At 35.3% G+C, this 16,220-nt stretch overlaps 2 protein-coding genes across 4 annotated transcripts; both read right to left on the reverse strand.

Moving 5' to 3' along the window:
* Positions 1-3,612: 3,612 nt before the first annotated feature.
* On the reverse strand, positions 3,613-7,442 carry LOC141846168 (putative protein phosphatase 2C 78). Its single transcript, XM_074734166.1, has 4 exons — positions 7,079-7,442; positions 6,621-6,988; positions 4,213-4,449; positions 3,613-4,118 (listed from the first exon to the last, which is right to left on the reverse strand). Exons 1-4 carry the CDS (start codon positions 7,335-7,337, stop codon positions 3,843-3,845), a joined length of 1,140 nt encoding a protein of 379 aa, XP_074590267.1. The 5' UTR covers positions 7,338-7,442; the 3' UTR covers positions 3,613-3,842.
* Positions 7,443-8,977: 1,535 nt separating this feature from the next.
* On the reverse strand, positions 8,978-15,872 carry LOC141846130 (casein kinase II subunit alpha-2-like). Of its 3 annotated transcripts, none has more exons than XM_074734125.1 (11): positions 15,566-15,872; positions 13,656-13,785; positions 12,283-12,477; positions 11,869-12,026; positions 11,593-11,683; positions 11,401-11,466; positions 10,979-11,061; positions 10,736-10,799; positions 10,568-10,636; positions 9,611-9,671; positions 8,978-8,996 (listed from the first exon to the last, which is right to left on the reverse strand). In XM_074734125.1, the coding sequence occupies exons 1-10, from the start codon at positions 15,802-15,804 to the stop codon at positions 9,615-9,617; spliced, it is 1,152 nt and encodes a 383-aa protein (XP_074590226.1). In that variant the 5' UTR covers positions 15,805-15,872; the 3' UTR covers positions 8,978-8,996; positions 9,611-9,614. The 3 variants fall into 3 exon arrangements, with proteins under 3 accessions (XP_074590226.1, XP_074590224.1, XP_074590223.1); XM_074734123.1 differs by lacking the exon at positions 8,978-8,996 and adding an exon at positions 9,339-9,489; XM_074734122.1 differs by lacking the exon at positions 8,978-8,996 and having other exon boundaries at positions 9,339-9,671.
* Between the last annotated feature and the right edge of the window lie 348 nt (positions 15,873-16,220).

Here is a 16,220-nt window from a genome sequence, read left to right on the forward strand (position 1 = left end):
TTTGCTTGTTTATTACCAAGGAAGTTGTCAAGGTGTATGAAGCTAATAAATGAAATTGTGGGCAAGGATTTTACCTAACCTACTTCATCCATCTGATATTTATGCTCTTGTTTTGCTATGGCATATGACAGCAACTTTGTGTATTTGTATTAAGGCTGCCTTGGCAGAAGAAAGCAGTGGTAGATAGCTGGGGCCTCACTGACTCCACTCAGCAGCAACAAATGTGGAATTATCATTGCAGACACCAGAATCAATCGTTTTGATGCTCAGGACTTGAAATTTAAGATGCATCGACTGTTCCATCTATCAGAATTTTTAACTTGCTGATGATTGCATTGTCATCAAGCTTATTCTCTTTGCTGAGCACTCTCATCTTCTCCCTCATGGGTCAGTGTGTGCTCTTGATGGGAAGTGTGCCATGGGGATCACATGATTGAATGAGGCCAGTGTGTACTTGTAACTAATCAATGCATTTTAATATCTTCCAAGGACAAGTAGATGCAAAAATCTCAGGAACAGTAATTGTATTATGCTAGATCCGAAAGAATCATTATATATCTCTATAATAATTTGATATGGTCCACTTTAAACCTCAAACAAAGGATTACGGTGAGCTCCTTAACGGTCCCAACAGACCTCTTATTGAAGAGTCTCAATGGACTTACCCACTTAACAGTCTCAACGGACAACCGATATTGTTCAATGGGAGCCCCCAAAAGCCTCGTACCAATGAGATATTTTTCATCTTATAATCCCAAGATTTTTTCCATAGATTTCCAATGTAAGACTTTGATTGTATTCTAACAATTTACCCCTCAAACAAAGGACCACTGGAAGTCCCCTTTAATGGTCCCAATGAACCCCTTATTGAAGGGTCCCAACGGATCCGCCCTCTTAACGGTCCCAACGGACCCCTTAATGGAAGTTTCCACCACATGGATCTGCTCTGATATCACTGTTATATCAGATGGAATCTATATATATCTTCACAATAGTACGATATTGTCCATTTTGGACCCACATCCTTATAGTTTTATTTTTTAGACTTTACCCAAAAGGTCTCATACAAATGAGATATTTTTTATCTTATAATTTCAAAAAAATTTCTATAGATTTTTAACGTGAAACTTTGATTATATTTCAGTAGAGAAATTCTGTTATATTTGTTGTGGTTGTGAGCTTGAATTGTAGGAGTTGAATTTAGGTTTAATGCTTGTTTAATCTATGGGATTATGATCTCTAATTGCTTACATATGTATTTGCATCCTTTAATTCTTCTCAGACCCTGTTAATAATAAATTAACAAGACCTAATTACATGGTCCTTTTTATTATTGACTCCTGTTGCAGAGATATTCCTTTTGGTAGGCAATTTAATTAATTTCCAACAGAATTAATGTTGTAGGCTCGTAGAACCCTAACCTAGCTAGCTAGATTCCTTATATTTGTCTCTTTTTTATTAAAAAAACATTTTAAACAGTTGAAATGTAACATATTGTTTTTTAACATTCCGTATCAATATTTAATTATCAATTACATATTATTTAATTTTTGTTATTAAAATTTTCGACCATCATATTTGTCATATATTGATAGTTTTTAATAAGAATTATTTAAATTATGTCAAAATTAACTTACCATTTTTTTAAATAAAAATGTTTAAAATTGTTATTCACCTTGCCATTTTCCCTTTTCTTTAATTCATTGACGTTGGACCATCATTTGTTTTCTCATTCCGTACCATAAATTATTAAAAGGAATAATTATCTTTGTGTGTCTTCTATTGAACTTGTCGAACAATATAAATTCATATATTTCCTACTTGTTTATTTTTATTTTGTGTTCTATTTATGTTTGTTTACGTCTCTGTTTTTTTTAAAATAAGATTTAGATGACTAAAAGGAACTTTGAAACATCCTGAGAATCAGTCATCATGTGAAAATTTTGTGTTAAAAAATTCAATATCTTCCATTAACTTGAATTTTTACATTTCATTTTTTTAATCGACAAAGTAAATTTTGGAAGTCGACAAAATAGTAATTATTTTGGTGGCTCATTTTTTATAGTGAAATTGTAGAGAAAATATTGAAAATTGAAAATTATCAAACTGAAAGAAGGAATCGAAACCAGATTTAACAAATAGGTTGATTTAAAATAAAAGAACAGCATCTAAATAAAATTTAAATAATTTATGAACTAAAATATAAAAATAATTTTAATTATTCAGAACCTTCTGGAAATATTTTTAAATAATTTTTTTAAACCTAAGACTTAATTGTTACGAGTAGAGCCATCAATTTAGATTGAGTCCGTTAAATTAATTCATCCCACCAAATAATTTAAATGGGTTAAATTAAAATTTTATCAATTCATTTTAATGTGGGTTCATATAGACCGACCCACCTAGGCCCGTGACCCACATAGGTCAGTTTGTGGCGGGCTTGGATTGACTCGTAGATTGAAAAAAATTATTTTTTAAAAAAATTTAAAATTAAAATAAAAAACTTAATAGACTAATGAACATGACCTGTTTAAACCGTAATCCAAACTTAAAAATTTCAACTTGACTTATTTAAACTGTAATCAAAACTTAAAAATTTTAATATTTTTTATATTTTTTTATTTTTGACAGCTTGTGGATTGATCCACCTAACTAGCAATCCACTTTGCATTGGGTTGGAGATTTTTCAACCCACCAAGTTGGTGAGCTGATCCTCCCCTTATATGATGAGTTTCTGGCGGATTGACACACCCCACCATAAGATTGATTCGTTTGACAGTCTCTAGTTACGAGTTACACTTAAGTTCTCTGAATGAGCTTCAATTTGATAGGTTATATATATAGGTCCCGTGGTTTAACTCCGAGTCAAAAATTATGATCTTCTAAGGCTCAGGTTTTCTATATCACAAAGCCTTTCAAATTTGAGATGTCGCCACCGTGCCACGATCGTGTTGGTAAGCATGCCCTAGCCGTGTCGATTGCTTGGCGAACACGGTTGGCCAAACACGACATTGTTAGAAAGCATGACTTGATCATGTTAGTTGTTGGATGTCTTCGGTTGAGCGAACATGACCGTGCCAGGGAGCACGATCAAATCGTATTCAGCCCATTAGATGGTAGCAAGAGACACAACCATATCAAGAGATACGACCAACCCCTATTTGACGTTGGACACCTTAATTGCTGCTTCTGCATAATTTTCAAAACTAAAGATCCTCCGAGCTAAATAAATAAAAAAAGAGATTTTTAAGACTAGTTTGAGATTATAAATCACAATTATATTAATGAAGAAGTTCATCATTATCGTGGTTATTCATACTTACAACTATATATTTAATATTGACTTTAGGAATAACTTATTTTTCTCTCACCCAATTGTATTAATATTACTTTTAATTATTATTTTATACTTTCAATAATTTGCATATATCTACATTTTCACTTGCTCATTTAAAAACCTTTAACGCCTATTTTTTTCCCCTCTATAATTCGGAATTTAAATTTAATCAACTCACACCCTATTAATTAATATCTAATGAAAATTCCATTCATAAAAACAAAATAGTTGCGAGAGCTTCGCACCAATTGCCAATAAATCAACTCAATCTTAACTGGAGATTCAATTGCTAAGTTGAACTGATCTTTGCTACTAATTTATAAATCACAACCAAACCATCAAACAGCTAGCTATTTCCTTGAAATTTTTGCCAACTTTTTTTCTTTCTTTCTTTCTTTTTTCCAAAGGCACACACCCTCACAATCACATGATATACAAGTATACGACTAACTCGCATTTGTTTCGCAAGATTGTCTCAGGAAAACTGTTGCAATGCAGCATTTGCTCAGACAATGGCTGGAAGAGGGTCTTCCGATCCATCGGAATTGAAGGAAAAGATGTCGAGAGGTGCGGTGGTGCAGTCGGAGGGCAAGTTGCCATTGAACTTGGCACGGCCGCCGCCTCGATGGTGCTGGTGATCGAGGTACAGCACGATGACTGTGATGTCGTCGTGGAAGTGGCGCCTCACTCCTCTATCAATCTTCCTTATATCTTCATACCTCATCTCTCTTTTTCTTGCAGCCTCATCTTGTGCAGCTCTAACCAAGAGCTTCGCGATACCCTTAAAGATCATGTTTAAGATAGTGTAAGAAAGAACCAGTTGCCAGCCTGGTTGCTTAACCAAATGTTAGAATTTAGGATCATAGGAATCTTACTGCTCTTGGGTTTTTGAACACCAAGTCAACTGCAGCTTCATCACTCAACTGCTCCCAGAGTCCATCTGATGCAAAGATCAAAAACAAGTCTTGTGGTTTAAGCTTATGAGTCCGAATAGTTGGCTCGGCAGTGATGACCGCGCGCTTCAAGGGAATGGGGGAAACAAAGTGCTGAAATAAAGGGTCGATGCTGAAGTCGGGTTTTTTCAGGTATATATCCCCAATAGACCTGGAAACCTGCTTATTGGAAAAGGCAAAGTTAGTGAAGGATACAAGATAAGATACATGCATAACAGAATCAAATGATCAGCGGTTTTTCGATGCCAAACTATGATATCATGCAGCTGAATAACAAATAAATACTTCAAATTTCATTCTCTATTACGATCAACAGCTTGGAATGTTGAAGCCAAAGTTAAAACCTCAGAATACGTTTTATTTGCAGCCCTTGATTATGTACATATTAAATAATGAAAGAAACACAAAATTCCCAGCATGGTTACCTTAAAAGGTTATGAGGAGACAGGATAAATACGAAGAAAAAACCATGCAAATACAAAGATGCATAACTGGGATAAAAGATCGAGCATAAGATGCAACACCAAACGAAGGCTATCTGTACCTAAGTGAGATTACAAATGGATGTATTTGAAATAATTTATTAGTTTATATATCTGACCATATAGCTAATTAAAGGACAAGTATCAATTACAAAGAACGTCAATATCTCAGAAGGAATGCTACTCAAGAACCTGGACTAGGAGGATAGAAACCTGCAGCATCCGACATTATTTGGAATGTTTCTTTTGCTTATTAACAACTATCTGTCAGGATTATGATTCGATCTCTTAATAATTAGGAGAATATGCTTCCATGAATATGAAATCAACAACTTGTTAAACATACTCAAGGAGGAATAAACTCAATAAAGTATTATAGAAGCACATGTTTACTTTTGAAAAGGAAGATTGCATTATACACAATACCCCAAGTACAGAATATAAAACTTGTTATAAGCATGTGATTTATCCTGAGAGGGAAAAAGAGAGAAAAAAAAGGACACCGTCAAGCGTTTAGGCATCTTGTTCCAGGGTCCCATGTTCACTGACAAAACCAAAGCATTGGTATTATCTCAGTGATTTGTTAGGTAAAGCAGTTAACAGCAACATGCATCTTCTTTAGCTAACATATTGACCAATACCATTAGAACTGACTTTTGGGAGATGGAAGCATTGCCCCCATAACCAAGAAAAAAGTAGGCAAGTAAGCAAAATTCAATAAAAAAACAAAAAAAAAATCAATGGTACAACTAAGTTGGCTTGTTTTAAGGAGCATGCAAAATATAAATATATATTCATTGTTGAAGCTAATTACCCAAACCATTCAAAAGAAAAAATCTTCACATTTTTATAATTAGTAACACACAGAGATGGAGAACAAGCTGCAAACAATTTTTGTCATTTTTATTGAAAAGTTTTCAGAAATCACAAAATAGTAAGATCCGCTTAGCACAAAGGGATGTCATGCCTGTAGATGATATTATGTTTTAACCAAGGTGAAATTGACCCAACAAGCCAACAATCGATGCACTGAGCAACAACATATTGTCGGACAATGAACTTTGCAAATTCATCAACATGAATCCAGCAATTGCATTGAAATACCAGAAGAATGAGTTAATACAAAGAAAGAAGGAAACTCAAAAGAAAGGAAAAAAATTGAAAATCACATTGATACAAAATATGGTGATCATTCAACATAATGTTTGATAACACCATCATTTTTGAATGTTAACTATCCTTTGGAAAAAATTTCGAGCCAAAATACTAATCGCAGATAAGCAGAAACTGAACAGAACCAATGGAAATAAACAAAGAATTGACCCACTGGCATTTAAGAAGGAATATTGTAAGCATCATGGTTCATCATCAACCAAATTCTTAGTAAAAATTGGGCAGCATTTTGAATTATGAAATCCTAGCTCTAGCTTATATAAATGAAAATTAGTTCAACAACAATTTCATTTTGATGCACAAATTAGTTCAACAACAATTTCATTTGAATGCAACTTGTGCTAGGTTAACAGATGGATGATAGAAACACATGAATCTACAAAATCAATATCAAGTATTGCAGAATGTGTTCTCCGACTAAGAAGAATATTTCCAAACCACATGACTGATTTCACTGATTTCATTTCTATGTTCAGAACTTTAAAGAAAACTAGAAATGTTATCGGAAGTATGCTTAGTGCCATGAAATCAGCTTTACTAGAAGTGACGAGATAGAGTTTGATTTTCTTGTTGAACAGAGAGATTTACAGATTTTAAGACGAAAAAGAAGAATCCTAAACATGTAGTCAAGCAAATAATTATGTGATAGAACAGTTAATAATGAGAAAGGCCAACCTGAATAATTCCCTTAACCCGCCACACCCCTCGAGTATAGACAACGATGTGGGAGTCATCCGGGTGCAGCTCGGCTAGCTCCTTTCTAACCTCTTCGACCGCGACGTTATGGTCTGTCGACAACCGCTCCGCCACCACGGACCTCCCGTCGACACCCCGGCGGCCAAGCACCGCCCTCGAGTCTCCCAAATTGGCCACGTAGAGAGTGTCGTCGGTGATCGCTCCCACTAGGCAGCACGAACCCACCGAGGCGATCTGCGGCCGAGACAACCACGATCGCTTCACTAGGTGAAGGAACTCCTCCTCCGTCGCGCTGAATGCCTTCTTTATCACGTCCGCCGACAAGCCCCCCTGCTCGGAAGCGAACCCTGAAGCAAGATTCAAGAAAATCAAAACTGCGATCGAATTAAGAAGTCAAGTCCAATTTGCGATAGCGGAGTGAAAGAAGGGGGAGGTACGATCGAGGTACGGGAAGAGGCGGGTGTTGACAAATCGGGAAGCCTCGGGCCCGCCGTGGCCGTCGTAGACGCCGACGTAGGTTGCGGAGGGAGAAGTGAGAACCTGGCCTTGGTCCTCGAGCGAGTGGTTGGCCTGGACGACGGCAAAGGAGAACTCGCCGGAGGCGTGGGGCTTGAGGTCCATGTGCCAGAGCAGACCGTCTCCGCCACCGAACCGGCCGAAACACCGCTCCAGCGGCCGGAAGCACTGACGCAGCATCACGGAGGCGCCGCCGCGAACGAGGAAGTGGCGGTGGCGGCGGCGGAGGCGGAAGTAGTCAAGTGTCGAGAAGCTTCGTCGCCGCAGCGGCCGAGCTGTAGAAAAGTCGACGAGAAAGGAGGAAGTATTTACTTTCGTCACCAAAACGCTTTTACCTTGTTAATAATATTTATAAATAATATCCATAAATGAAGTTATGAATTATATTTTTATCAACACAATTTTTAATAAATTTATTTATACATAAAAAATGAAAATAAACCTACTTCATTTTGAACTTCTATATATATTTAAAATAAAATTTTAGGTAATAAATATGTTCCTTGTATTTTAATTTTATTTATATTTTAATACACCTCTAAGTAAGACCTTTATAATTTTATTTTATTTTTTAAACACTTAAAAATATATATATAATCATGCAGATACCTGATTTAAAAAAAAATCAGGAAGAAAACTCTGCACCTTCTGGATTAATTGAATCTAAGACTCAGATACCTGATTTAAAAAAAAAAAAATTAAAAGATTTGGCTACTAACTCTTGATCATGCCATGCAAAGTAATTGTAAGACTGTGTGTGTGTGTTTTGCACACTATAATTAGTAAGCTCTAAACAATATGCATCTCTTTTTCATTCAATTTCTAAGTCATTGTCGACCAATTTCTACTTTGAAAGGTCTATTCAATCAATTCAAAAACAAAAGATAGTCAAAAATTTGAAACGACAATTTCAAGTCTCACGAAAGACTCAATACTTCTTTGAACTTGTTCACATTTTTTTCCATACTCATATTATTTATCAATTTATATGGAATATCAGACTGAAATAGTATTATTCAAAGCCTAGTTTGGGGAAAAAAACACTGAAATATCCCTTCATACAAGTTATCTTGAACAAGATTCAAAACTATTAAGTAGCATATTGTCTTCAATCATAGGTTAGTTGAATTCGAGTTGGACTCAAGTCAACTCAGATTGTATGAGACTCGAGTTGGACTCAAGTCACACAAGCCAATTCGAATTTATCAAAAAAGATTATCATGCATGAGATGCATGATCTTCCTTAAAAGAAGAGAAAAATTATGCATAAGATGCATGATCTTCATTAAAAGAGGAGAAAGATCTTCATGCATGAGATGCATGGGAGTTAATAAAATATTAATTCCTTAGATCACTAAAAGCCAAAAAAACTCTTCATCCTTCATATCCCATAGTGGGATATAAAAAGGGGTGAGAGGCTCTTGATGAAGAGTTGTTGGATACTTTTGCTCTCCCTCTTCCTCTTTTCTTCCACCTTTGGCCGAACCTTGTCTTGTGGCTAGCACCACAGTTTGATTCTTCTCCATCTCAGTGTTCGTGTGGATACCGTAGAGGCGCGAACACACTGATCGTGCTGAGATCCGTGAAACTTTGAAAGCAAGAGTTGCTGTCGAGATTGCGAAGGGCTAGATCCATACACAAGAGTCAAAGACTATTCTTTGAATTGCTTCATTTTACCTTTATGTAGCATAAAGAATTGAATAGCTCTGGTTTTAATATTATGTAAAAGCATGATAGATTAGATTTCAGAGGGTGACTTTTCTAGTGTTTGAATCCCCATCTCACATGGAAATTTTGTGGCCTAACATCTCCTTAGACTGGGCTTCGTCTGACTAAAACCTATCAATATTAAATCTCACAAGTCATGATCAACATAAATAGTCCAATGTCCAATTATTATTCTACAGATACATACAAATAATACTTCTAGAAGAAAGACTTCAACCTAACAGTGACACATTGGAAGATAAATACTTAATAGAATTAATTCAAGCATGCTATTATTTCTAGCCAAAAGTATCAAGATTCCACAGTTTAACTTGTTACATCCCATGGGTAGTTCTGAAGCATGATGCATTCTCAAGAAGACTGATTTAGCTAAGAGTGATGACAACAAAAGTAGCTAATTTGATGTCAACTATCTAAATTGTAGTTTCCACAGTATACTAAGAACACATCCAATTTAAAAGATTCGCATGCAAGGGTATCCAGTAAATGTATGAATACAGACACAGAGTAGTAGACAGTTGTGGTCGGGACATTGGTTTCGGTGCCTATTCATTGGTGAATGTTCAAACTAAGAACAAGCAATCTTGGCCTGACCAAGTTGTATCTGCACAAATGATATACGACTAAATGGCTGGCTTTTGGGTGACAATTTGGTTGAGTCAACTCGACACGGCATGAATCACGTATCATTTTTAACATGGGAATCCATGGAATGAAATACTAACATTATTAAGTGTAACTTCTGCTGTTCTCTGCAGCTCTAACTTGAAGGAAATATGGGTGTGCCTGTAAATCATACAAGAGTCGTATTAGCAGTCAGGAAAGCAGCACAAGAGCTAAAACATTCATTAAATGTGGGAGACTCGTTGGAGATTGCATTGGTCTTCACCATCATACAAAAATTAATGGTGATCTGAATAAGCAAGTCTGTGTATGACACAAGAGTTGGAACTGTTCAAACTATGCTAACAGGTTTGGTTAATATCTGAGGATTTGACAATAGCCGAATTGGAAAAGCTACATGATACACGTACAGGGTTTGATCTATCTGGTGTAAAAATAATACATGTTATTGCTAGTATTTGAGTTTGTGTGAGACATCACCAAGGTATGACGATCAGTGAGCAGTGGGGAAAAATAGATTTAGAAAGCTCAAAAATCAGTATAAGCGTCACCAGAGTGATGTCATGTATTCCAGCTTCATTTTTAAATTATAGGTCATCCTTGCAACTCTACACTATGAAGAGCATGGAGAGATCTAATCCACACAAGACAAACTTATTCTTTGGCATACTGATTGACCACAAGGCCAAAACATCGTAAGTGTGCCACCTGAAACACTAGAAATTTTTCATAATTTATGAAAATTATGAACTCGACCTTAGATCAGTAGGTCAAAAATGTTCTGAAACTGTCAATGTAGCGCATACTTAAATTGTTTAAAATCAGTCTCTCAGACAAGTGGATGAATGCAGTATTTTAGATGAAAGCATCTGGATCCTCAAGATGACAGAATAAACAGATGCTATTTCAAAAATATTAGCCCAACTCAATAGCAGAATAAGGATATGATAATTAAAGTTGAATATTGAGGACACGATAGTAAAAATTATAGCTTGCACAGGCTAAAATTAGATTGGATAACTTTTTAAAAAACTGGACAGTAACATAAACTAAGATACCATAGCTTCCCTTGCTGTGAGCCTATCTTGGTGGTCATATCGAAGAAGCTTATCAAGAAAATCAATTGCCTGTATGTCAGATACACAAGTAGAATATTTTAATCAAACTAAAACTTGAAAGGATTGAAAATATATTCATGGGATAAGCTTTGGCAACAGTATCACCACCTCTGGCAAAACTAGATGTTGGTTGTCTGCATTAATGAATTTAGTCCACGGCTTCCTGTTATGCCTGCATATTGTAAGGGTAGGGGAAAATACTAGTATAGGTTACACAGAGCTAATAAACTTTAGAGTAGAATTTACTGTTTTTCAAATAGATCATTTAACTAAATAATCATATCAGTTGCATCAACAACACAAAACACCAAGTTAACATGCATATGGGGAGAAAACAATTTTAAAATTAACCTTCCAACAAGAGCTTCAAGCTGTGGATCAAGCTCTAGCTGGTACTTGTTTAAGTAAGCATTTAATTCATCTGTTCCAAGCACCTGAAATAAATTACCAGCACAACATAGAAAGATTTCTGATGTCAATACATCGTAGAATCACATTATCAAAATCAAAGACAACCACAAGCCATAATAACAAATACACTATAGCAAAATATCAAAGAAATGGAAAAAAGAAAACAGAGTTCACATGCATTAGTTTTATAGTTGTGAAAGAAAAGCCTGGCACCCAAAACACGGCTATGAATTATTTAATATTTACATTATATCTACCTTAAGATTAACGACTAAGGTAAAATATGAAAAGAGGGAATGGGTGAAGCAAGTGAACCGAAACACTTAAAACAAGAAGATTAAATTGAATCGATTGATTACTACCTTGGCAATTTTCACAAGTTGGTCATGATTGTCGTGCCCATAAAAGAAAGGCTCCTTGCGAAATATCTGCAATCACATAGACTGCAGTATTTACGATCACGACAGATACAAGAAAGCATCAATTAGACATAGAAGAACACCTGTCAGAAATTAACATGCAGTTCCTGAAACTAGATGTATGAAAGAACCTACCATTCCAGCAAACATACATCCAAGACTCCACATATCCAAGGAATAATCATAATCCTGTAAATCAACAAGAAGTTCTGGTCCCTTAAAGTACCTAATGTAACAAGATAACAAACATCCAAATTTCAAAGTATTCATATAAACAGAAATTTAAAATATAATACTCATGGAATTATAAACAATGTAGAGGGCTAGGAAAAGAGTTAGTTGATCATTGTGTGAACACAACAGCATGAATATAGTGTAGGCTGCACCAACACTGCATAAACTCAGACAAACCTTGATGCCACACGAACATTATACTCCTTGCCTGGATGATAGAACTCCGCAAGCCCCCAATCTATCAACCGAAGCTTCCGAAGCTCATGATCGATCATAACATTGTGAGGCTTGACATCCCGATGCATAATACCTTCTGAATGACAGTAATCTAATGCCTGAAACAATCAAGGAGAAAACACTAGCACTAGCATCAACAATACCTGACAACGTAAAATTGGCATACACCAAGACAGGGTGGGAATTGACTGATGAACTAATATTTATGAAACCTGATTAAGCAAACCATCAAGTTTAGCTTCTTTTTTTGATGAAATATGATAATGATTGATTTGTAATATAGCAGATAGTTAAATGTTGTTAAAATAAGACATGTGACAGCTAGACCAGAAAGGAGAGATTAGTAGAGAGAACCTTGAGAAGTTCATAGATATAGTAGCGGATGTCATAGTCAGACAGTGTAGGGTATAGCACTTTGAAGTCTGTGCTGTTGACATATTCAAATATCAAGCTAGGGGTCTTAGAATGTTCATCCCTCACAATGTCAAGAAGTTTAACAATATTTGGACCGCCACATAGGTTTTGAAGGATCTTTATCTCCCTTTTAATCTGCAACAGTAGGAAACCAATAACCAAGAAATTTTTAGTTGAAATACACATGAAGTCTCCATAGATCTGAATCAATCAAAATAAAACATAGTAAACACTATTCGCAATGGCACATGAAAAAATGAACACACAGTTGCTGATGGTTACATCTTGACCTGTAGATATAAAGCAATCAAAATAAAATACAGTAAACATTTTTGCAATGGCAGATGAGAATGAACACACAAAATAAATGGCATGATAACCCAAATGACAGGATGAGGGGCATACATAGATGACCTGAAAGTGTTGGGACTCATGGGTTGTTTCATATGTATAATAATTAATGATTTTATTAACAGTAAATTGCTTAACAAAAAACTTAAGAAGTACAGGCCATTTGCAAGTGACAAAAGTAAAAGTGTTATCTAGAATTTTTTCCTGCAAACCTCAAACTCCTATTCTTTGCTATGTTGAATACAAACCAAGCAGTAGCAGCAGACAACAATATAATCATTTTCAATATTATCATCACCCATATTTAAGTATAGAAAGTTTTTGATAATAAAGGCCTTCAAGTTATTACTTTCTAACTTAGCCAAGAAACCTATACACAACTAGCACTTAAATGATTTGCACATACAATGGTTTCATGGAGCTATAGCAATAGAAAATATGTTATTTTCACCCAAGGTCCAACATTCAGAAGTCTGTTCTTTAAGTTGAATGTCAAGTACTTGTAAAGATGTTATTCATGAAATAATATTATTCCATCCAAGGTTCAACATTTCTTGTGCATTATAGAGTCATTCGAAGATTATACAATTACAGAAGTGAATAGATTTAGAAAGATTAGCAATAAGCTGGATAACAAGGAGAAGCATGAATTACATATCTCCCTCCGCTTTTCTCCCATTTGCCACGATTACACCTTGACTAAAGTACCTCACACTGTTTTCTAAGTTTCAGCCTTAATTTAACAAGGAGTTAAATTGGATCCTTTGATTAAGAACCTAAACAATGAACAAAATAACTCATGTCATCTTTTAGAAAGACAGAAAATTTGATTTCACTTTGAACTCCAAGTAATAGGGAATTCTGGAATTGAACTTCTAGTCTTTACCAGTGGAGATTACAGTGGAATATCTAAAGATATTTAATTCTAATATCATATAATAAATTACCAATGACATTAGTACCTTCTTTTTCTTGACAGGCTTGAGGATCTTAATAATGCAACTCTTATTGTTGGAAACATTTATGCCCTCAAAAACCTCACTATATTTCCCTCTGCCAACCTTGCGAACGACATCATAGTCATCCTGGTTTCTGAGATGAAGTGCATACAAAAGGTTAGCAAAGACTCAAAGAACTGCACAAATTGCATGATGCAAGATTCTTACTAACCAATGGCATCACAAAAATTAGCATCTACTCACATATGCAAACACAACAATACTATTCTTGGCTACAATTAAATGAACCACCAGGTTAAGATTATATTAATAATAAAAGGAAAGCAGATTGTCACATATGGAGGAAACAACAAAATATTGCTGTGAGGCATATTATATGTAGGTTACAACTTTTAGAAGCTACATAACCAAAAATCATAGAAACCCCAAAGAGTTTTGGCTTTTGTATTTGTCATCCCGTCTAATACATACTGTGTATTTAACTTTTAAAAGTTTGGCTTTGTAAAAATTTATTTTACACTTTTATTTAGGAGAATTAGTTTATTAAGTTAATTTTTGATCGAGTAACTATCCTGTTTAGAGGATAGGAGATTTTTCTCTGAATCTAATCCAAGTTATTTTAGGTATAGGATTATTTATTTTTAAAAGTATTTTAAAAGTAGTTTCAATTTTTTTTTGGGGGGATTGGAGTCTGACCTCAATCACACATCTTAATCAATTTAATAATATTCCTCTTAATGATTTTTGTTATCTGTATGAGATTGTGATTCCTTGTGTTGCACCACCTTCACCAAGCTTTCCTGCTTTGCACTATGGCAAAAGAACATAGTGAATTCTGATGTTGATATTAAGCACAATTGTCATGAAAATGTCAATGTTGTCGATGTATTTGTGTTCAAATATCTTTGTTGTCAACCAGTTCTTCACTTAAACGCCTTCAAATTTGGTGTTACATTTATGTCTTGTGTGAAAATAGATACATGTATTCCCTCTGGCCTTGACTACCTTCTTTTTCTAAATAATGATTTTTTAGGAGAGCTTTCACATAACTTATAGTTAGACGGCCTGTAAATCTTATAATATTTTACTTCTACCTAGCATCCCAAATAAGCTAACATTTCTTTTACTTTAATTGATGCTTAAAGAATTTAAAGTCATTTGTTGTGTCTTGAAAAGAGATTTTAGCTCAGGTATTAGTATTACCATTTAGCTTTTTCCTACCAGTTAATTATATTTAAGGAGTACGTGGAAGAGCTCAAATACAAGTCCCTGTAGCAGACCCATGAACGTATGTTGCTGAAAAGAACTCACTGCTTACAGTATCTTGCAATTGGTCTTATCCTGCAACCAAATTGCAGACTTCAGACCTATTAACTAGCCAATATGCTATGAACACAAACTTGTTTGGATATAGTTCATATGTACTAAATTAAATGCTTGTTTATCCTCAACAAAAGCATCACGAATGAATTCAATCATATTCATATGGCGGTACATTCCAAATCTATCTTGTACAACTCCCAATACATGACAAATTCATTTAACTGTAGACCCTAGCAACTCCAAAAAAAATGGTTGCAAAGAAGAAATAGATTGGTCAAGATAAGTAAACAAAATTTGTCCTTGTGGGAAATCTTACAGGGGTAATAAAATGACAATCAAGAAAAACTAATTACTCGTAAAGTGACAGCCTAGGATTGGCTACATGTGACGCCAAAAAAAAAATCTAAATGGCCAGCAATCAACTATAGGGATAAACGTGAAACATGATGGCGCGAGGGATTTAAGAAACAACCAATAATCACTTCAAGGTAAAGAATCCTCTATATCGATCGACATAGGGGTTAAAGAAATTTATTAGGACAAAAACGAGTATTTATCATCGTCACATAGGTGCTCGAGGTGTGGCTTACCCCCACTGCACCGTAAGAGACTCGTAGTCCCAGTACTCCTTGGGCCGTTGGACGTTGACATCGGCGTAGACCCTTGCCTCGGACATTGTTGTGCGGTCGCCGACCTCGCTGATGCCGATCGGGCACAGCGGTGAAGGCGGAGGGCGCGCAGGAGGTGCAGGGAGAGCTACGAGTGAAATGGAAGCGGCGACGGAAACGGCGACGGCGAGGAGGATCCGGCGATTGGGAGAATCTCTCATTCACTCGGCCTCATCCCCCTCGCCTCGCCTCCTCGCTCCGCCCAATTTTCGTAGCTTACAAATTAAGCAACGACCTCGGACTTGGAATTTTACAAATCCATACGCGCAGTCTCTAAACTGCATAGACACTCCCCTAGAAAATTTCTTTTAATTATGATAATTAAAAAAATTAAAAACGAAACTTCTTTTAATTATGATCATTTATATATATATATATATATATAGCAAAAAGTATGAATAATTATTTAACAATCCTTTAATACTATTTCGATCTTGTAATAATTAATAGCTACAATAACATAAAAAAATAAAAATTTATGTTATAATAGTTAAGATTTTGTAACGACTACAATTTAAATTTTTTATAACGTAAACAAGAATGGTAAAAATTCACGTTATGATAGTTATGATTTTGT

This window comes from Curcuma longa, chromosome 15, assembly GCF_044706935.1.
Source record: "Curcuma longa cultivar G26 ecotype Majalengka, Jawa Barat chromosome 15, ITB_CL_G26_1.1, whole genome shotgun sequence".
Lineage (NCBI taxonomy): Eukaryota > Viridiplantae > Streptophyta > Magnoliopsida > Zingiberales > Zingiberaceae > Curcuma > Curcuma longa.